Source organism: Pecten maximus, chromosome 6 (assembly GCF_902652985.1).
Source record: "Pecten maximus chromosome 6, xPecMax1.1, whole genome shotgun sequence".
In the NCBI taxonomy this organism is placed as follows: Eukaryota; Metazoa; Mollusca; class Bivalvia; order Pectinida; family Pectinidae; genus Pecten; species Pecten maximus.
In genome coordinates, this window is record NC_047020.1 from 40,422,680 (window position 1) to 40,442,304 (window position 19,625).

At 33.6% G+C, this 19,625-nt stretch overlaps 1 protein-coding gene across 2 annotated transcripts; it reads right to left on the reverse strand.

The window, feature by feature from the left end:
- Positions 1-2,754: 2,754 nt before the first annotated feature.
- LOC117329779 lies at positions 2,755-13,018 on the reverse strand. 2 transcript variants are annotated; one of them, XM_033887911.1, is made up of 2 exons: positions 12,843-13,018; positions 2,755-9,902 (listed from the first exon to the last, which is right to left on the reverse strand). In XM_033887911.1, exon 2 carries the CDS (start codon positions 9,885-9,887, stop codon positions 8,889-8,891), a length of 999 nt encoding a protein of 332 aa, XP_033743802.1. In that variant the 5' UTR covers positions 9,888-9,902; positions 12,843-13,018; the 3' UTR covers positions 2,755-8,888. The 2 variants fall into 2 exon arrangements, with proteins under 2 accessions (XP_033743802.1, XP_033743801.1); XM_033887910.1 differs by having other exon boundaries at positions 12,793-13,018.
- Positions 13,019-19,625: the final 6,607 nt, after the last annotated feature.

A 19,625-nucleotide genomic window follows, 5' to 3' on the forward strand; every position in this document is an offset into this window, starting at 1 on the left:
CTTTGTGTTATGTTACATGTATGTATACGTATCTACATGCAGCGATAACAATACTGTGCTGATTGGTTCACTGCTGTATTAACAAAGGCGACACATTTAGGCTGTTTTATTGCATAAAATTGTTGATGACGTGTCTCTCTTACTTTGAATGTGGATGTGGCACAGGGGAATACGTTGCAGGTATTTCTCTCTATGTAATTATATGCTGTAGTTCATGAGTTCTAGGCCAGGTCAGGACACGATTCATACAATTGTCTTCCTTTCTCGTTTGTGTTACTATGTTTAAATCATTAGCACAATATATCATATGCACTATGTGTTGTTTATCCAAAGGTTAAGATTATTTTCCTGATGTAGTTTTAACAGAGTTTGATATGTATGATATGTGTATAATTAGCATCCATGCATGTATATAATCTCATAGATCATGTCAGGTTTTTTTTTACGGATCTGGATGTGGCACAGCGAAATAAGCTGCAGGTATATCTGGCTAGGCGATTATATGCTGTAGATCAAGAATTCGAGGTCGGGGCAGGACAGGAGTCATACTTCCTTCGTCATTTGTGTTACCATGCTATATATCTGATTATTAGTACAATGGAAATCTTACATCATATACACTATGTGTTGTTGATCCGAAGGTTAAGATTTGAGTTTTCTGTCGTAGTTGTATTTTGAGGAATATCTATCACATTTAACTCCCATATATGTATATAAATTACGATCTAGTATTCATATCATCTAATAGACGACTTGTCGCTACGATCATGTCAGGGTATCGGGCCGACCATCACTGTGCCATTGAAACCCCTTTTTCGGCATAGCCGTCTAATTTTGTTTTGGCCCCGGATATGACGCGACAGGTGGCGTTACTGGTCAAGATGAAGTATGTGATTGGTCAATGTAGCGGTCAATGCAAAATGCAGATATACAGTTAAAAACGGAACAAAGTTAAAGGGACCTCACGGTAAACCAATATTTATTTTGTATTTTTATCTTATTATTGGGTATATCTTTTAAAAAAATAATCTTCTGAACAATACCCATTCGAATTCGATGATGTAGGTACATAAAAACATCAATTATCAATTATTAAAAGGTTGTCACAATTCGCTGATCAACAATCTGAATAAACACATGGACACAAAAATGGCTTCCAATGTGAATCGACTGCGGTTGAAAACGATAACAGCTTCCGCAATGAAGAAAATAATATAGAAATGGGTCAAACACAATCCTAGAATTAAACTTGGGAAGCAGTACAATAGACTGTAACAGTTCAAACATGAAAACAGCAGTGATACGGACGCCGCTCGTATTCTGCTTGATTCTTTGATAGTAGGTCATGACAATCTCGGTTATATTTACACAAACTCGGTAAGATTTCCACAATGTCAGTAATATTTACACAAACTAGGAAATATTAACACAAACTCTGTAATAGTTCCACAAACTATTTATACAGTCTGTACCAGTACATCGCTACTGTCACTATACTATATGAACAATGTTTACACTTATTTACACATAAATATGTGTGCCGTAATATATACAGAACGTGTTATTTAACATTTAAACCAGTGTATAATATCGTTATCCAACTAACCCAGATGGAATATAGATATCGCCTTGTAAACTATCGTGCTTGTGCTGCCACGATTTTAAAACAGTCACGTAATGATTTAAAAATAATTTCCGCGCTAAATTTAGAGGGGGATTCCCAACTAAATCGAGTGGTCAAGCTGGACATAGGGATTGACTGTGAACATTGGGACAGAACAGAAACATATTCAGTGAAAATTATTCTGAGGAGTTATGAGGCAAAGTTCCTATATCAACCCACTGCAATGTGTATATAGTAATGTGCTGCAACACACGTATCCCTGTGCCGCTGCAAAAAAATTGCTGTTATGCGTGTTACTTTATACACATTATGTCGTCTGCTACAGTGTACAGAGTGTCTCGCGAGATATACGTATACGTCCCTGGCAAACACTGATATGAAACATTACTCTGTTAACGGATTTTGACAATATTTCGTCATTTTATGAAGAAATGTCCATAGTTTCTTCTCATAATATTTATTTATTTTTCCGTTGAGTATATAGGGGGCAATACAGAATTGTCTATACGGATAATTTCCGTGTGACGCCATTTCTCTATATGACGTTACTAAAATAACGTCAAAATGGCGTTCAAAAAATTAGGTATTGTAAAAAAAATATGATTTCTCTAGTCATATACATCGGAAAACAGTGAAAATATTACGAGATGAAACAGGACATAAATCTCTATAAGAGTACAAAATTTCATTAAAAACGATCAATACACAAAGTCAGGAAAATTCATTGAAAAAGTTGAAAATACAAAGAATATATAGCAAAATTTAAAAAAAAATTGAAAGACTAAAATTGGCACGTAACTGTATATGTACAAACAAGCTGGATTTCAAATCAACGTCCAGAGAGCTACGAGGCCCTTGGCCTCTTGTTATGAATGTGGATGTGGCGCAGCGGTATAAGCTGCGGGTATTCCTGGCTAGCCAATCGGTATATAAAAAAACTATATATTATTGATTACCCACCACCAATACTGAATTGATTTTCTACTGGTTTTCAAATAACACTTATCGCTGTATATAATACACATGTGATTAAAAAGAATGTGTGGTTATATAATACATGTAGTACACTAAAATATTAAAGTTGAGGGGAATTCATGGGGGGTTTACAACAACATGACATAACACGGGTCCGAACCGGCAGTTTATTTATTCATTTTATACCTTGCAACAATTCAAATACAAAGCTTATTAGTCATGTAAATATGTTATAAAAATATAAATTGGAAAGGACAGACAAGTTAGTAATTCTCTCTCTCTCTCTCTCTCTCTCTCTCTCTCTCTCTCTCTCTCTCTATATATATATATCAACAGTGAATAAAATTCAAATCAGAACAGTATAAAATAAAACAAAGCAATACAAACAAATCAAAATGTTAAAACGCGCTTGACTGTGTAACTCTAGAAACTATCTTTTTCCACAGTCTTCATATCCTTCAAATATACCACTTGCAGCTAGTTCTCCTAAAAGTCATGATTGTTGTTTTCAGTCTGCTGAGAAGAAACAAATTAAGACTAAAAAGTAAAAGAAGAAATAAGAGGGCACAAATGTTAGTAACTGAGGATCCATTTTTTAATAGAATACTTTTGCAAAATCTCTGGTTTGTAATTAAATAGAGACAAAAAACATAATTCGGATAGGGTGCAAAATATGTAGTAAATTCCTACCGGAATTAAAATTAAAATGGGAATGGTGATATTTACTCTTCTTGGCGTAGGTTTAAGTGTCAATCTCAACGAAATTCCAAAACTAAATTTTGGCAAAAAATGAATAAACAGGATATGGAGTACTCAAAAATGTAAAATTCATCATATCTATTCTGTTATCTAAATTTAATCATGTATTTAATTGCCAAATCCAGACAATCCTTTTTGAATAACCTTAGCTTGGTACTCTTTAGTTTTTGTTGTGGAATAGATAAATACAGAGGGATGTATTAACCCAGGACTATTGTGAAGGAGGATTCAAGATGGTAAAAATGAGGCTATACATTGATTTTTGAAATTATGATAGGTAAGGTCAAAGGTCAGGTAAATGGTAGATCTTCGGCCAACGTATGTCTACCATCAAAGGCAAAAACCTTTACCAACACACTATAACCGATAGTGAGGGTGGTTCCCCGACTCCAATGTCATAGCTCTTTTTCAGTTTTTCTTGAACGCGTTGGCTGAAACTAGCTCATAGGCTTTCTCCAATCGTTGTCGCAGACGATCTACACAAGCAGATAATGATGTTTCCTTTTGTCTGAAATTCACTCCGAAGGCTGAGTCTAAGGGTAGACGTGGAATTCTATCGAACATCAGTATGGGCACTAATCTAGCAGATTTCTGTCTGGTGCAATCATACACTGTCATAAATTTCATCAAGTGGCACATTAGTTGTGAAACAGGCGTAGTTATGGGATAGATATGGTTAATTTATACCACACCACATTGTCTAAAAAGTTGCAGTATTACCATCCAAACAGTAAGTGGAAAAGTTATTGAACATGCATTATGGTTTAGTATAAACCGTATTTTATTTCGTAGGTTTGAACACTCCAAACAAAAAAATATCATTTAAGTGAAATGGGATCCAGAAACAAGTTGTTAAACTTATATATAAACTTGTGTTTCCTTAGCAGAAATAATAGAGGATAAAGGATACTTTTTTAGCAAAAATTCAAAAATCTAAGATAGAAACAGCATTATTTAATAATTTAAAAATGAGATTGCAAAAAAAAAAAAAAAAAAAAAAAAATAGATAGGGAAGGGAAAGGGCGAGCATTTGCCTAAATCTAAACTCATACATCAGTTATTAAAGTTAAAACTTTAAAACAGTTTTTGATGCTGTGAAACAGCTGTTAGTTGCTATGAACAAATAGTAGGTGACAAAATAAGAGCGTCTTGTGCTCTGACTCTGGGACTGGATATGTATATTAATGATGAATTGTCAATTCACAAAAATAAAAAGCAATGTCTAAATAATTTAATATTTTTTTTTATTATAATATATATATTTAACATTGAAAAAAGAAATTGATTGCGTAATCATTTTTTATGAATACTCATATTTTAAATCTACTATTACATTCTTAATTATTTGGCAGTATAGTGTATGTAGAATTGAAACAATCAACAAATGAATATATTGACTGGAGCTAATCGAAAAATGGGATTGGGGGATAGTTTGGATAAAGAGTAGAAGCTGATTTAGAAAAGGAATTACAAAGATAAGAGAGAAGGGAACATAAAGGGAAGAAGAGAAGAAGGAACGAGATTTCCGACGAAAGCAAAGGTAATTTCTGAAAGGGTAACAAAAAATAACTGACTATTGCTAATAAAACATTTAATGGGGGAAAAAAAGGTTGATACGAATCCAACAAAACACAAGCTAATTGAAAAAGTATAAAAATTAATTAAATTGGTAAATTTAAATATATTTCATAATAAAAGACACTACCTTATTGTAATTGTTATTTTTATTTTCTAAAAGCTGAATGGTAAGCACTGAAATCCTCAATAAAAGTAGCTTCCTTGTCGTATTTTTTTTTGTCAAGTATCTCTCGATGTTATATGAAGTTTTAAGGTTACTAATTAGAGTGGGTAAGTAAAGAGCTTTACATAAACACTTTTGACAATAAATATAGTGCTTCATATTTAGTATTATAATATTTTTTGCTCTGTTATTTTGGTGTGGGTTTTGTGCTATTTTACCAAAAATGAAATCTTTTTTACTTACATTAAATGTCTCATTACAAGTAGCTTGCACCCAAATTTGGAAAGCCATAATTAAATTTTGGACTTTATTACATTCCCAAAGTACATGCTGTATTGTTTCTTTTTCTATGAAGCAGAAATTACACAAATCAGACTGAACCAAATGATTTTTTTTTCAAATAAGTGTTTGTAGCTAAGACATGATGATTAATTCTAAATTGCAACCATTGTAGTTTTGATTTTTTATTTGTGTCAAAAGGCAATCTGTTTATTTTTTTCCATTCCTCAATAGGTATATTTCCAAATATGGTGTCCCACTTTGCTTGTCCTGTAGGCAATACATTATTTTTATTCAATACATTATACATATCCTTGTACCTTTTTTACTTTTAATAACAATATCAATATACAGTGGTATCAATGGTAATTTAAGTTTTTTTTTTTTCAAAATTCCATCTTAATCGTTTAACTGCCAAAATAATACCATTATAATCAAGGAAGTTAGTATTTAAATTAAAAGTTTCATTCAATTCATTCTGTTGAAGAAAGCTGCCCTCTTCTTTAAGTAAATCATTTATAAATGACAGTATTAATAGCTGATTGACATACCTATTTCTAACATTTAGAAAATTAAAGTTATATGAGCAAAAAGTAAAATGTTCAAAAAACATAACATGGTAACATGACAAAAGGAATATGAATATAAATCATAGTTAGGTAGTTTGAAAATGTGTAGCTTTGCCCTGTATCCGAGTGTAGTTGGAATAAAATTAAATTAAAAATAAAAAAAAAAAAAATGCAAATTCCACTTCAAGAGGTAATAAGAAGAGATAATTCTTTTGACTAACTTCCGCATTATCAATTCTTGAGATCTGACCACCTTGGCTAACAAATACTGAGTACACATTCAATTAACTTTTAACTTCCATATTGTCTCTATAACATCAATCCAGCACTTAACAAACCAGTGATAAGAGTAACATAATTGGCACTTATTAATCTAGAGTATAAGTGCATATGTTCTAGTGGATACGTACAATTTCTATACATAAGACCTCTACACAATATGAGTGTTATATACAAAACAAATTAAAAGTACAATAGGTAAAATTAGCAGGTATATTTATAGTTAAAACATGTATCAAAACAGGAAACTAGTTGTCTGTAATACTACACAGTATTGGGATAAATGCATAAAATAAACATATTTGCAAGTTTAATTTAGTTCTGGATTAAAGAGAAAAAAACATATTGGTATACAGAGAATGGTAATTGAACAACATAAAAATGTTGAGCAGATAGGTTTATGTAAAAATATGCAATATATAATCATACTAGGATACATGAATAAATGTGTGATATAGGATCCATGTGACAACTACCTATACTCGATGTCAGGATTATGCGAACAACTACATTATAAGTGGATACGTGAACATCTTCGCGATATAGGGATAAGTGTACAACTATGTAATATATACATATGTGTGCAGGAACGCGAAACAAGGATAAGTGTACAAGGTTTCACGATACGATACGTGAACAAATGCACGATATTGGGAAACGTGTACAACTAAGATATATTGGTAAATGTGTTCAAACAAGATATATTGGAAAACGTGAACAACTAAGCGATATAGGCAAACGTGTACAACTAAGCGATATTGGAAAACGTGTACAACAATAAGATATATTGGTAAATGTGTTCAAATAAAATATATTGGAAAACGTGAACAACTAAGTATTTTGGAAAACGTGTACAACTCAGATATATTGGAAAACGTGTACAGCTAAGATATATTGGGAAACGTGTACAACTAAGCGACATTGGAAAACGTGTACAACTAAGCGATATTGGAAAACGTGTACAACAATAAGATATCTTGGAACACGTGTACAACTAATATATATTGGAAAACGTGTACAAATAAGTGATATTGGAAAACGTGTACAACAATAAGATATATTGGAAAACGTGTGTACAACTAAGATATATTTGAAAACGTGTACAGCATTGATATATTGGAAAACGTGTACAACTAGGATATATTTGAAAACGTGTACAACTGCACGGTATTGGAATAGATGTATTACAACTAGATGTCACGGGGTTTCATGTACAACTACGCGATATAGGACTACGTGTAAAAGTATAATGATACAACTAAGAGATAGACACTAGAAATGCAAGGTACCGCTATGTGTGTACAGCTAGACTATATAGGCGTTCGTGTACAGCTACCAGATATAGGGATATGTGTATACAATTATGCATACTGGGGTACGGGTACAACTAAGTGATAAAGTGATTGAGGGTCATGCAAACCTATCATATATTTTCCCTTCGACCGATTTTCATTGGAATTACGGTATCATTATTATGTCGGTATTCCCTGGAGTATTTCACTAACAAACTAATATACCCTTTTTTATCTAGAAAACAATAGTGAACCATACCGAAACATTGTTGACAATAATCAAATCTAAAAGTAAACATCAAATAATTACAACAGAATTTAACTGCGTGATCTACTTTTGTTAACATACTGTAATGTAATTAAAATGTATGTAAAGCATGCGATTGTCACATCAGAATCATCGTATTTGAACTACTTGTATTCAGTCAAACATTGTCATTTCTGACTGTATAGTAACTGTCAATGCAATAATATTCGTTTTCTTTGGGACACTTTAAAAATATGTAAATCTTCGCAGTCCATAATTCCTAGAGATGTTCAGGAAGATATTGAAATGTGATTTGATATCAATGAAAGTTAAATAAGAAATCCACTTGATGATTTTCTCTTTTTTCGAGATAAGGATCATGATCGATTTCGTAGCTTCAACAAATTATGCCACCGGGTCACGGAACTGAATGTTTCCATCTTCATAGTAATTGTCTATGCAGTCATGTCGGTTAATTTTCGGACACTTTGAAAATATTTTAACCCTCCCAAATCCTACTTCTCTGTAATGCTGTTGATGCATGAACATATCTGAATACACAGTACGTGCAAATAAAGCTGGGTTTCTCATTCCGTTTACAAAACGTCCATTCAATGGAATTCTGGTCAAATTTCGATGTTTAGACCTTACTTCGTATGATTCCATCGTTCCATGTGACCAGATATCCGTATGCCAGTGTTTGGACAATGCACCTAACTGCGCAGAAATGGATTTTGGAGCGCAATTACTTAAATGTTCCACTACGACTCGTATGCCTCTAGATCTCAGTTTTACTCCGGCGTTTTTCAATTTCGTGAAATCAGGACACCAAAAATTGAGATCTGCGTCTATTTCCCATGGGATCACATTGTACATTTTCACAGCTCCGAGGACTGTTCCACAGTTCATCTGACACGATCCATTAATCTTTTCACACATGTCCATGAAGCCATAAATTAAGTCTGCCAGCTCTTGAACACAGCACGGTGATCTTACAAATCCTTTTATTCTTTTGCATGGATACGAGTAATCACATCCAAAATGTATAGTCAGTCCAAAAGAAAACTTTAACTTGTAAAGATTCCGTTTTCGTCCAAACTTCTCCCAGTCTTTTGTCAGCTCACTACGGCGTGGGAAAATCCATATCAAACAAGGAGTCAGCACAGATAGCAACTTCCGTATTAAGTCTCATAAAGAAATCCTCGTATAATCCCATTGGTGTCAAACTAGAATCAAATTTGATTTGCTTTAATATTTGGGTTTTGATCAGAAATGGTCCGTCCACGTGGTCACAAAACACACAATCGTGCATTGACTCGTCATATCCTTCCTCGTATACCACCGTGTAGTTCCGGAACACTCTCTGATGGCAACCTAAACTCCAAACATTATCAGAGTTTCTGATAGCCCCGCCTACTGCGTTAACATTTAGACTCTCAATCTCACGCACAAGTCGTTCGATTCGTGCATTTGAATCCAGTTCCAGCACATTTCTTAAAACTAATGTATATTTGGTTTTAACTTCTTCCATTAATATATTCAATGCATCCCCTTCTGTGGTCGTAGATGTCATGTGCTTTACACGTACATTACTCTGTTCCTTAACATTCCCACCGTAGTCACCAACTATCATTGGAATGTTTTTATCATACGTATCTTTAATGAACTCTTTGTCTGTAGATGAGCCATGGTCAAGACGAAGAATGGTGACTATCTCCTCTAGAGGCTTAGCATGGGAACATTCTCTGATTTTGTACCCCTTCGCTTTATCAACATAATACTCGGGACACATACTACTCGGTTCATACACTTTCCGTGTGGTGGCGTCTTCAAAGGAGGTTCCAAATCCTTTCAGTATTGCGTCCATGTACTCACTTGCATATTTTAATGCTCTCCGTGTTTTAAATCCTCTTGCGTGTATCCTCGCCCTTTTGAGATACATGGCTACATCAAATATCTGTCGAGGGATGTTTGATACGTTTACTTGTATTGATGATATGTCGATTGTCTCGGTGCAGGTATCAGAATACTTGAAACTTTGTAAAAAGGATGGGCTGTTCGTACATCGCAATTGAAAGGAAACTAGGAGAGTAAGCATACTTCCCATTCCAAAACTGAGCATTAGGTAAACGCTGACCTGTTAAAGGAAACGTAAACAACATTACAATGTTTAAGGAGTGATTGAAGATGGATTTTGCACCCACCATTTAATGATCTATATTTGTTCTATGCATAATCTTCTCTCTACTTTAATGATCTTATAATGATCTGATAAGAAGAAAGCTTTCATATGAAATCTAAGAGACATCTTAAAGACTTTTAAGGAGAATTTTGTGTTAATTAAAATTATCAGTGCTACACCTCAACTGACAGTATTTTTGCTTTCTGAATCAGACTGAAAATAATATAGGCAAAACTAGAGACGAAAGAAAAACTACATAGGACGCTTCATTCAAGAGGAACCATATGTACATTTTTTGTAGGTACATATGGTCTCTAAAAGCTATCGAAGAAGACCTTTTCGGGAATTGGGAATTTTAATACAAAACTTTGACTGCCTATCATTTTGTTATCTAGATCAAATTCAAAAGTAAAGTTAGAACACAGAGAGGTCAACAAGGGCCTCATCATGTGGCAAGGAAGCAAAATATACACCATACGCATCAGTCTCCATATTATTCGGCTGACAGAAATGGAAATAGCTGTATGAAACTTTTTCGTAAGCTTTGATTTGTTTCACTTTTATTCTAATTACGTCTCCCACGAACAATCTCTGAAGTTGATTCCGTGTTTAATTCCAATCAACTTTGCTTCATAAGGTTTTTTTTCAAAATTTGTAATATGTAATAACACAACAAAATGTAAATCAGTGATAACATAAAAATTGTGACCTTTGCATCTGACCCAGTAACTTTGACTTCTAAATTATGACCTTAACATTTTGTCTGTTGTGTCCTTGTTTAATTCTTACCAACTTTGCCGCATAATGTCATCACAAAAGTTCATCAGTGAAAGGATACAGAATGCGACCTTGGCATTTGACACTTTCACCTTGACCTTTGGTTAGTTGACTCTTCGTTTTAGTAAAAAGATACAAAATATTACCTTGGCCTCTGACCCAGTGAACTTACCTTTAGTCAGCTGACTACTTGTTTAATTCTTCCTTATTTTGCTTCATAATATCTTAACATAATATTCATCAAAAGAAAGATACAAAATTCGACCTTGATGTTTGACACCACAACCTAACTGCGTGTTTAATTTTGAACGACTAGGGAAACCTTCCAGTGAATTTTGAGAAAAGTTCCTCTCAAAAAAAATGTGATACGATACTTCAATTATCAAGATCCAAGACGGCCTTCTGACGGCCTTTTGTTTCCGGATCACTGTCAATATCAAATATAAACAACTACAGACCAAGGGAAAGCTACCAGTGAAGTTTCTGAACAATCTTCCCAGTACTTCTGAAGAAAAAGCGATAACAATCTTCAATTGTCAAAATTCAAGATGGCCGACTGTCGGCTATTTCGTTTTCCGAATTAGTCTCAAAATCATATGATCACAACAACGGACCAAGGGAAACCTGCCAGTGAAGTTTAAGAAAAGTCTGTCCAGTACTTCTCCAGAAATAGCGATTGAAAAATGTTTACAGACGAACAACAAACGCCGGGCGATTTAAAAAATGTCCATCGGGCTAAAAATAGAGAGGATATCAATTAATTTCCCTTTTCCTGTTGTTTTGTTTTTAGTCGTTTGTGTTTTGATATATGAAAAAGATATATATTCATTTTTTGAGACTTTACATAGAAATAAATTGTTATTGACACTCGATTGTCTATGAATACTGTTTATAACATTTTGTATTACTTACAAATTACTCAAAAGTCAACGTTTGTTTAGGAATCTTTGAAAAAAATATAAGCATTGATGAAATTCGCGTGCGTTTGTATCGCCCTTTCTGATTGATCAATTGAATTAAGTTACTTGTGCTCGCTGTTTTCTGTGTTTGTTTGTTAAGGATTTGTTCTCACTAAATAATAAGTTTCATGTAACGTTTCCATCAGAATAATATTTTAGATATATTGGTATTTGTTCGTTTGCACAACTAGCAATGCCATTTTGCTCTGATGTGTCTATAAATGATATCACACACATATGGCATATAATGAGGCATTTCAAACATCAAAAATGTTCTTATTAAACACTATCGACACTGACAAGAAGACTATTTCTCGGGTGAGATTATTTGTATGACTTTGAATTATTTTCTGCTTCATTTACTCAACTACTACTAGCATTTACGTCAAATTATTGGTGAATTAAAGAGTCCAAACAACATTTTGGTATATTCCATAACTAGTTTTGTGCAAATTTGTAGATATTTATTCGTGTTTAAAATTCAACATTATTTTCATATATACATGTGAATATTTTGAACTTCACATTAAACATTGACGAGCAGTACGGTGCAGCAAGAAAGTGAAATAGATACTCAACGAAAAGAAAAAAAATGTTAAACCCAAGCCATCTATAAATAAACACAGTGGTCGTACCTGCTGTGATAAATTCATCTATACTCACCTGTACAACCGATATATGTATTATGTAATTTATGCATTTTTTAAGTCACTAGATGATGTAACAAACAAAACGGTAAAAGGTGCGTTGTAACAGCCTATTGATGTTTGCTGTTGCCACCCGGGGGTAGGTTATTTGAGAACCGTAGTTCCTGGTAGAGTATTTAATGGACAATGAACAAATGTTTCCGTCCCGAATAACATGTCTACTTCGACAGGCTGGACGTCAGTTAGACTGACACGGATAAATAACAATCTCCTTTTATAGAACTCTTTAAAACCGATTTCATGAAGGGGAAATTTAAGGGTTTTATTGGGGTTTGGAACCAAGCGGTACTATTTCCTTTATCTAGTGACAGGTTATTACAAATTACAGGTATTATGTGTAATAATAGAGATAAACTAAGACGATTATGATGAATAATGAGAAATCCATCATAATATACCTACCCTTGAAGACATTTTCATTAGATGATTTTAGCACGAGTAAATATGATCACCTCTCCTGGAGAATTCCGCTTCTGTATGAAGAAAATAAGTTGTTACGTGGCTCTTGAGAAATGTCCTTGTGTCACATTATGAAGTAGGATCTTCCGTGATGTACTGCACAGCTCCAGCAAAAGGGTATCGTGCTGCAAGTAATTCAGCAAGGAACACGTCATCCCGGGCCTCGCTACCTGTAATTCTAACATCACTGTGCTTATTGATTAACAGCTCTGTGACACAGGCGACACACATACCCGTGTAAAATGATATATTCTTTTACAAACGGTTTCAGGTATACAAGATACTTCAAATAGAGGGATAAGAGGTAACATAGGGGAATTTACGCTATAGAAACGTTTGTTTTCATATTATTACTGCATGATTTCTGTCGTCGATATACATACCCACCAAGAGGGGAAATGTACATGTCCTATTTTAGCAACATATGGCGCGAGTGCAGTTGGAGCTATGTAAGAAATTAAGCCTGACGCATATTTGATATCGATTAATTCATAGTTTTTTTAATGTTTGTTAAGAGCTTTATGCATTATAATTTAAGCGTTAACAGTGTTGTTACCTATTGTATAGCTGTTAATTTGCACTGATATAAGCGCCATGCATTTTGATCATATCTAAATAATATGGTTAAATTTATCTACATACGTTGTCATAGTTAATATACATACATATGTGAATACATATATACATGTATATATGTGTGTGTCTCTATATATTATATTGATTATCCACAAAGTTTTTTTTTTTTTTTTTTTGGTTTTCGGATAAAAATGATCACTGCATATAACACACCTGTAAAGAAAAAAGAAAGCGTGGTAATATGATAATAAAACACTAATATCAGAGGCGTCTGCTTCTGGTTAGTACAAAAAGATAAAATATATATATATATATATAGACCCTATTTATACGATGCATCGACTGCGGAACGGAAGTAGACTTGCATTGGTCGACAATTAGAGTTAGTATTGTTTATAGAGTTGTCGACTAATCAGATTGCCCCATGCATACCATTCTAAAATATGTAGACTACTTCCGTTCCACAGTCGATGCATCGTCGGCTATCACGATCGCTTTTGATCCATCTTCTCATTATCAAATTATTGTCATACGTCAAAAAAATAACATGCATTGATATTTAAGGATTGTAAACCAAGGTACGTTACTGAAGTTTGTGTGCTAACCCCAACTTCCGGTTTTTCGAGTGTTACACCTTGTTTACATGTACAATTCTTCTGTACGGAATATATACTTTTTTTTCGAATTCAAGTGCTATAATCTACTTTTCATCTTTCAACAAGAGATCGAGGAGAGATATTGGCGCCCACCATTGAATAAACTGTTTTTGCTCTATGTATAGTAATGTATCTGCCTTAATGGTCTGATAACAAGGAAGCCCTCGTAAGAAATGTAGGAGTCATATTAGAGGCAATTGTTCTGTGAATTAGAAATATGCATAACTTGGCACCAAGAGTAATCTACATACAGTATGAAGCCTGAATCAAGGAAAACCTACATATGAAATCTAAGATATCTACGAAGAACATTCTTGAATTAGAAATCTTAACACAAAAATTAACTGGCAGCCATTTTGTTTTCTTGGTCAAATTCCAAATGAGGCTAATACACCGAGAGGTCAGCAAGGGCACTGCCATGTGTATAGGGAGCAAACTTTACATCATACACATCCTACTCCTTATCTTTTGGGCTTACAGAAATGGAAATACCTGTATTAAACTCTTGTTCTTTACTTTTGACCCTTAAGGTCTGAACAAAATTATTAAAGATTATTAAAGACACAAACTGAACTTTGGCCTTTGACCCAGTGACCTTGACATTTGGAAAAAGAACTACTTGTTTATATTCCAGCAACATTGATTCATCATCTCATAGCTGAGATACAGAGATGCACGAGTATATATATATACTATAAATATAGTCTATGGGTTTTAAAACACTAATGCAAGCCGTCTCTGCACACTACTTTTGAGCATGCGCGAACCCGATAATGAATGTAAACAAACTGAGTTACGTGTTACATAGAAAACGGTGATAGTAAATGTATGAAACAAATATGGAGTATTACTGTTTGGAAAGGAATATGACAGATGTGACTTTTTAAGCGGTTGCGACAACAAGGACGGAATTGAAAGCAATACCTTACCAAGATCCTGATCGGGCTACTGGTTTGTTTTTGTTCTGTACAACTTTTGTTATCCTCTTATCTAATACGTACCTGTTTTGGTATTGTTCTTACTACATCATGGTTGAAATATGCTTGCATTCGTACACAAATGTAAATACCTTAAGGAAATATGATGCACTAGGTAAGGTTATTACGGGGGTCCTTAAGGGTAATAATCTACTACGGATTAATGTTGTCAGGTAGGCTAACCAAGTGACATTTTTCTACCAGAGGGCTACTTATTATATCTCTCCATTATATGGCTTCATAAAGGTAAAACAGTGCAAGAATTTTCAGGATATCTGAATTCTTTAAAGAATTTATTTTTATTTATTATTCAGACTGTAAAAGATGCAAAAAATAAAGAAAGTTTTCAGTAAAAGCAAGATTCATACAGTAGAATGTTTTAAAACGTCAGAAAACATGTCATTTTGATAATATCTGTACAACTTTCTCTATAATGCTATTTTTTTCGTCCACAATTTCTTGATCATTTGCTATAACGTGTAGTTGGTACAATAGCTATTTATTTAGTTCTGCTGAAATAAACTACCACATTTATTGTAACCTGACCTGCATAAAGTCTATTTTCCATCTATTTTTTTTCTTTTCTTTTTTTATCTCGTAAAAAATAGGTTGAGGCTTGAGTAATAATCTGCTGTACCTTTTTTTTCTTTCTTTTTAACAATTGTACTCTCAAATTTTGTAAACCTACTTAATGCACACCTCCAATTTAAGAGACATAAAAAATATATAATTCCAAAAATGTGTATGTAACATCCGAATCCGTATATAGGTCTTACACAGAAATCGAATGTCACACAATTAAGTAATCAATATAGAGGTACTCATAGAAACAGTAGCCTTCATACTACATTGTAATTAGCATGAGACCAAATATTATTGATAAATTATTTAGTTTAAGAATACTCGATTCATGTGGATATACAATATACAACACATGTTTTAGAATCAGCCCACTAGAGCAGGTATTATCCGTAGTCATATTTATTTTTTTAAAAGAGTAACCACGTTTCAAAGTTTTTGATTTGCATGATGTTATCATATTAATTGAAAATATTCTATATGAAATGCTTGTCCTGACAGAGATATATACTATTGTTGTCCAATTCAATAGTCTAGATCTTCATATATGAAAATCATGATCATAATCGTAATATTGCCCCATGGGCCGAGTTTATACATCTAAAATCCAATAAACTTTATACAGAAAACTTGATACAGCAAATTGCCTTTATCCCGTTATTGAGATTTGATATTCAATACATTTCATCGAACAAGTATAGCAATTATGATTTTGACATCAAACATGTATAGCAGTCAGGGGGATCGAAAACGTGTGTGGACACGTATCTTTCTTATAGATGTATTTCCATTACCTTCATACGAAAAGCGGATATTTTGTTATGAGTAAACCTAATTATCAGGCATACAAACACATTTTATATACTCCTGTGGTGAGCAACGTGAGTTACACAACATGTACATTAAAGTCTATGTAGCCGAACTTCTGTCATTGTATCCATGATGTGAACGTGATATCAGGATTTTCATGAAATACAATGTAAACTGCCCAACTTTCCAGTTTTGTAAACCATCTAATTTTCAGAAACATATAAGTATACGTCCTAATTCATTATAAATTAAATTGTTTGCTATATGTAAACATCAATACCCCGATATTAACAAGGATTAATAATGACAGCGATGAGACACACTTTTCAAACCCATGATTGATACATATTGTCAAGAACGTCGATCGTGTCCTTTATATCGTTGTACAAATTATATACATGTATTTATACCATATGTAACGACCGTGGACAGGACTTTGATTATTAGAATGTTATGTTTTTTTTCAGTACAAATGTGTACAATTTTTTTCACTGGACTAAAAAGACAAAACTTAATGTTACACAATACTAATGATATAGACAAAATGAACATGTTATAAATGATATTGTTTCACTCATAAAATAACAAGGTCTTTTTCTTAATTTCCTTTTTTACTAAAGGTTTGTGTTAGCGATAGATATCAAATGTTCTGGTAGAGTAGTAACTATCCTCTTCCGTTGCGTTTAGTGGCAACATTTCCCCATAATAATCATATTTTCTGCGTTAGGTGAATGTACCGGCCGTAACAATCGTTTGGCACGCATGTTGTTTACGTGAAGCCAGTCGATCGTCTGGATGTGTTTGCAACCAATCCTAGATCTGTTCCCGCCAGAGGGCGCAACATGTTGCTCTTTATTTGAATACGTAGCAGATAACCATTGACCGTGTATTAATTTGTCTGGATAAATATATTATCGCTTCTGCTTCAATTATAAAATCCATGTCAGACTTATTTGACCCTTTAAGGTAATTGTACTGTATCGTGTTAATAAGGTCTTCTTAAACTTCTGAAACAATTTTGTGGGTACTTGATCTCTTGACAGTTAACAAATATATGACGATTGTCTATAGTGAACGTTATAGGGCCTGGTATGAAGGTGTTATTGCATTATTATGTCAAAAATTTAATATGGCCGCTGTGACGTCATACCTTAATAATTTGAATGACTAAAACTAGAAAACAATCCCCTTAACAGTTTTTTTTTTCGGAAAGATATTATTATACTATGTTTGGGGCTAATTTTCAAATTGTATGTCTCAATCTCGGGGAAATTATTTACTTGTATTCATATTTGACCTAGATTTGTATGACGTGTGTCATCGATGATTTAGAAGACGCTTACCATTCCGGAACAATTTGTCTTATTATCCTGGTACGTTTCTAATGGTGTCATGCAAATCAATATATATGTATATTCAATTCTTTATCGATTTCTAGAATAGTTGTTTCCATTGAAATCCATCACATAGTTTTCCCCTCGATCAATTTTTGGTTGGAATAACGGTTTCGTTACTATGACGGGATTCTCTAATTTTTTAACATAGATTATTTTACTTACAAAATAATCTTAATCTAGCAAACATTGATGAACCATATAGAAACATTGTTGATAACCATGGAATCTCAAACTAAACTTTAATATGAATATCGCTTGATATCAATAACAATTACAACAGCATTGAACTTCGTGATTTGCATTTTTGCAACGGAAGTAAAATATTGGTAATTAAAACATCCGATTGGCACATCAAAATCGTCGTGTATTACCTACATGTACTTGTATTCAATTAAACATTGTTTGATACTAGATTATGCTTCAATTACAAACATACAGTTGAAACTAATTAACTCCTATTGAAGTCGTCCGCGATTCTATGGTATCGGGTCACGGAACTGGATATTTCCATCTGTACGGTAATTGTCTTTGCAATCATGCGCGTCCCCTTTCGGACACTTTGAAAACATGTAAATCTTCTTAATAAACTTGGGAAGCAGTACAATAGACTGTAACAGTTCAAACATGAAAACAGCAGTGATACGGACGCCGCTCGTATTCTGCTTGATTCTTTGATAGTAGGTCATGACAATCTCGGTTATATTTACACAAACTCGGTAAGATTTCCACAATGTCAGTAATATTTACACAAACTAGGAAATATTAACACAAACTCTGTAATAGTTCCACAAACTCGGTAATATTTATACAGTCTGTACCAGTACATCGCTACTGTCACTATACTATATGAACAATGTTTACACTTATTTACACATAAATATGTGTGCCGTAATATATACAGAACGTGCTATTTAACATTTAAACCACTGTATAATATCGTTATCCAACTAACCCAAATGGAATATAGATATCGCCTTGTAAACTATCGTGTTTGTGCTGCCAAGATTTCAAAACAGTCACGTAATGATTTAAAAATAATTTCCGCGCTAAATTTAGAGGGGGATTCCCAACTAAATCGAGTGGTCAAGCTGGACATAGGGATTGACTGTGAACATTGGGACAGAACAGAAACATATTCAGTGAAAATCATTCCGAGGAGTTATGAGGCAAAGTTCCTATATCAACCCTCTGTAATGTGTATATAGTAATGTGCTGCAACACACGTATCCCTGTGCCGCTGCAAAAAAAATGCTGTTATGCGTGTCGGATCGGATCGGCCAGTGAATTGGCGACTGCACGTACACATTTTTATTTCGAACCCTTTAAAATCGAAGCAATACACTGTCACTGTCCATAAAAACCGCACGCCGAGAAAATATCCAAATACAGGAGAAGATAAATAGCAATTGGAAAGGACAGACAAATTAGTAATCTACACACACTCTCTCTCAAATCAAATCAAAATGTTAAAACACGCTTCACTGTGTAACTCTAGAAACTATCTTTTTCCACAGTCTTCATATCCTTCAAATATACCACTTGCAGTTAGGTCTCCTAAAAGTCATGATCGTTGTTTTCAGTCTGCTGAGAAGAAACAAATTAAGACTAAAAAGTAAAAGAAGAATTAAGAGGGCATAAATGTTAGTAATGGGGATCCATTTTTTAATATAATACTTTTGCAAAATCTCTGGTTTGTAATTAAATAGAGACAAAAAACATTATTCGGATAGGGTGCAAAATATGTAGTAAATTCCTACCGGAATTAATATTAAAATGGGAAT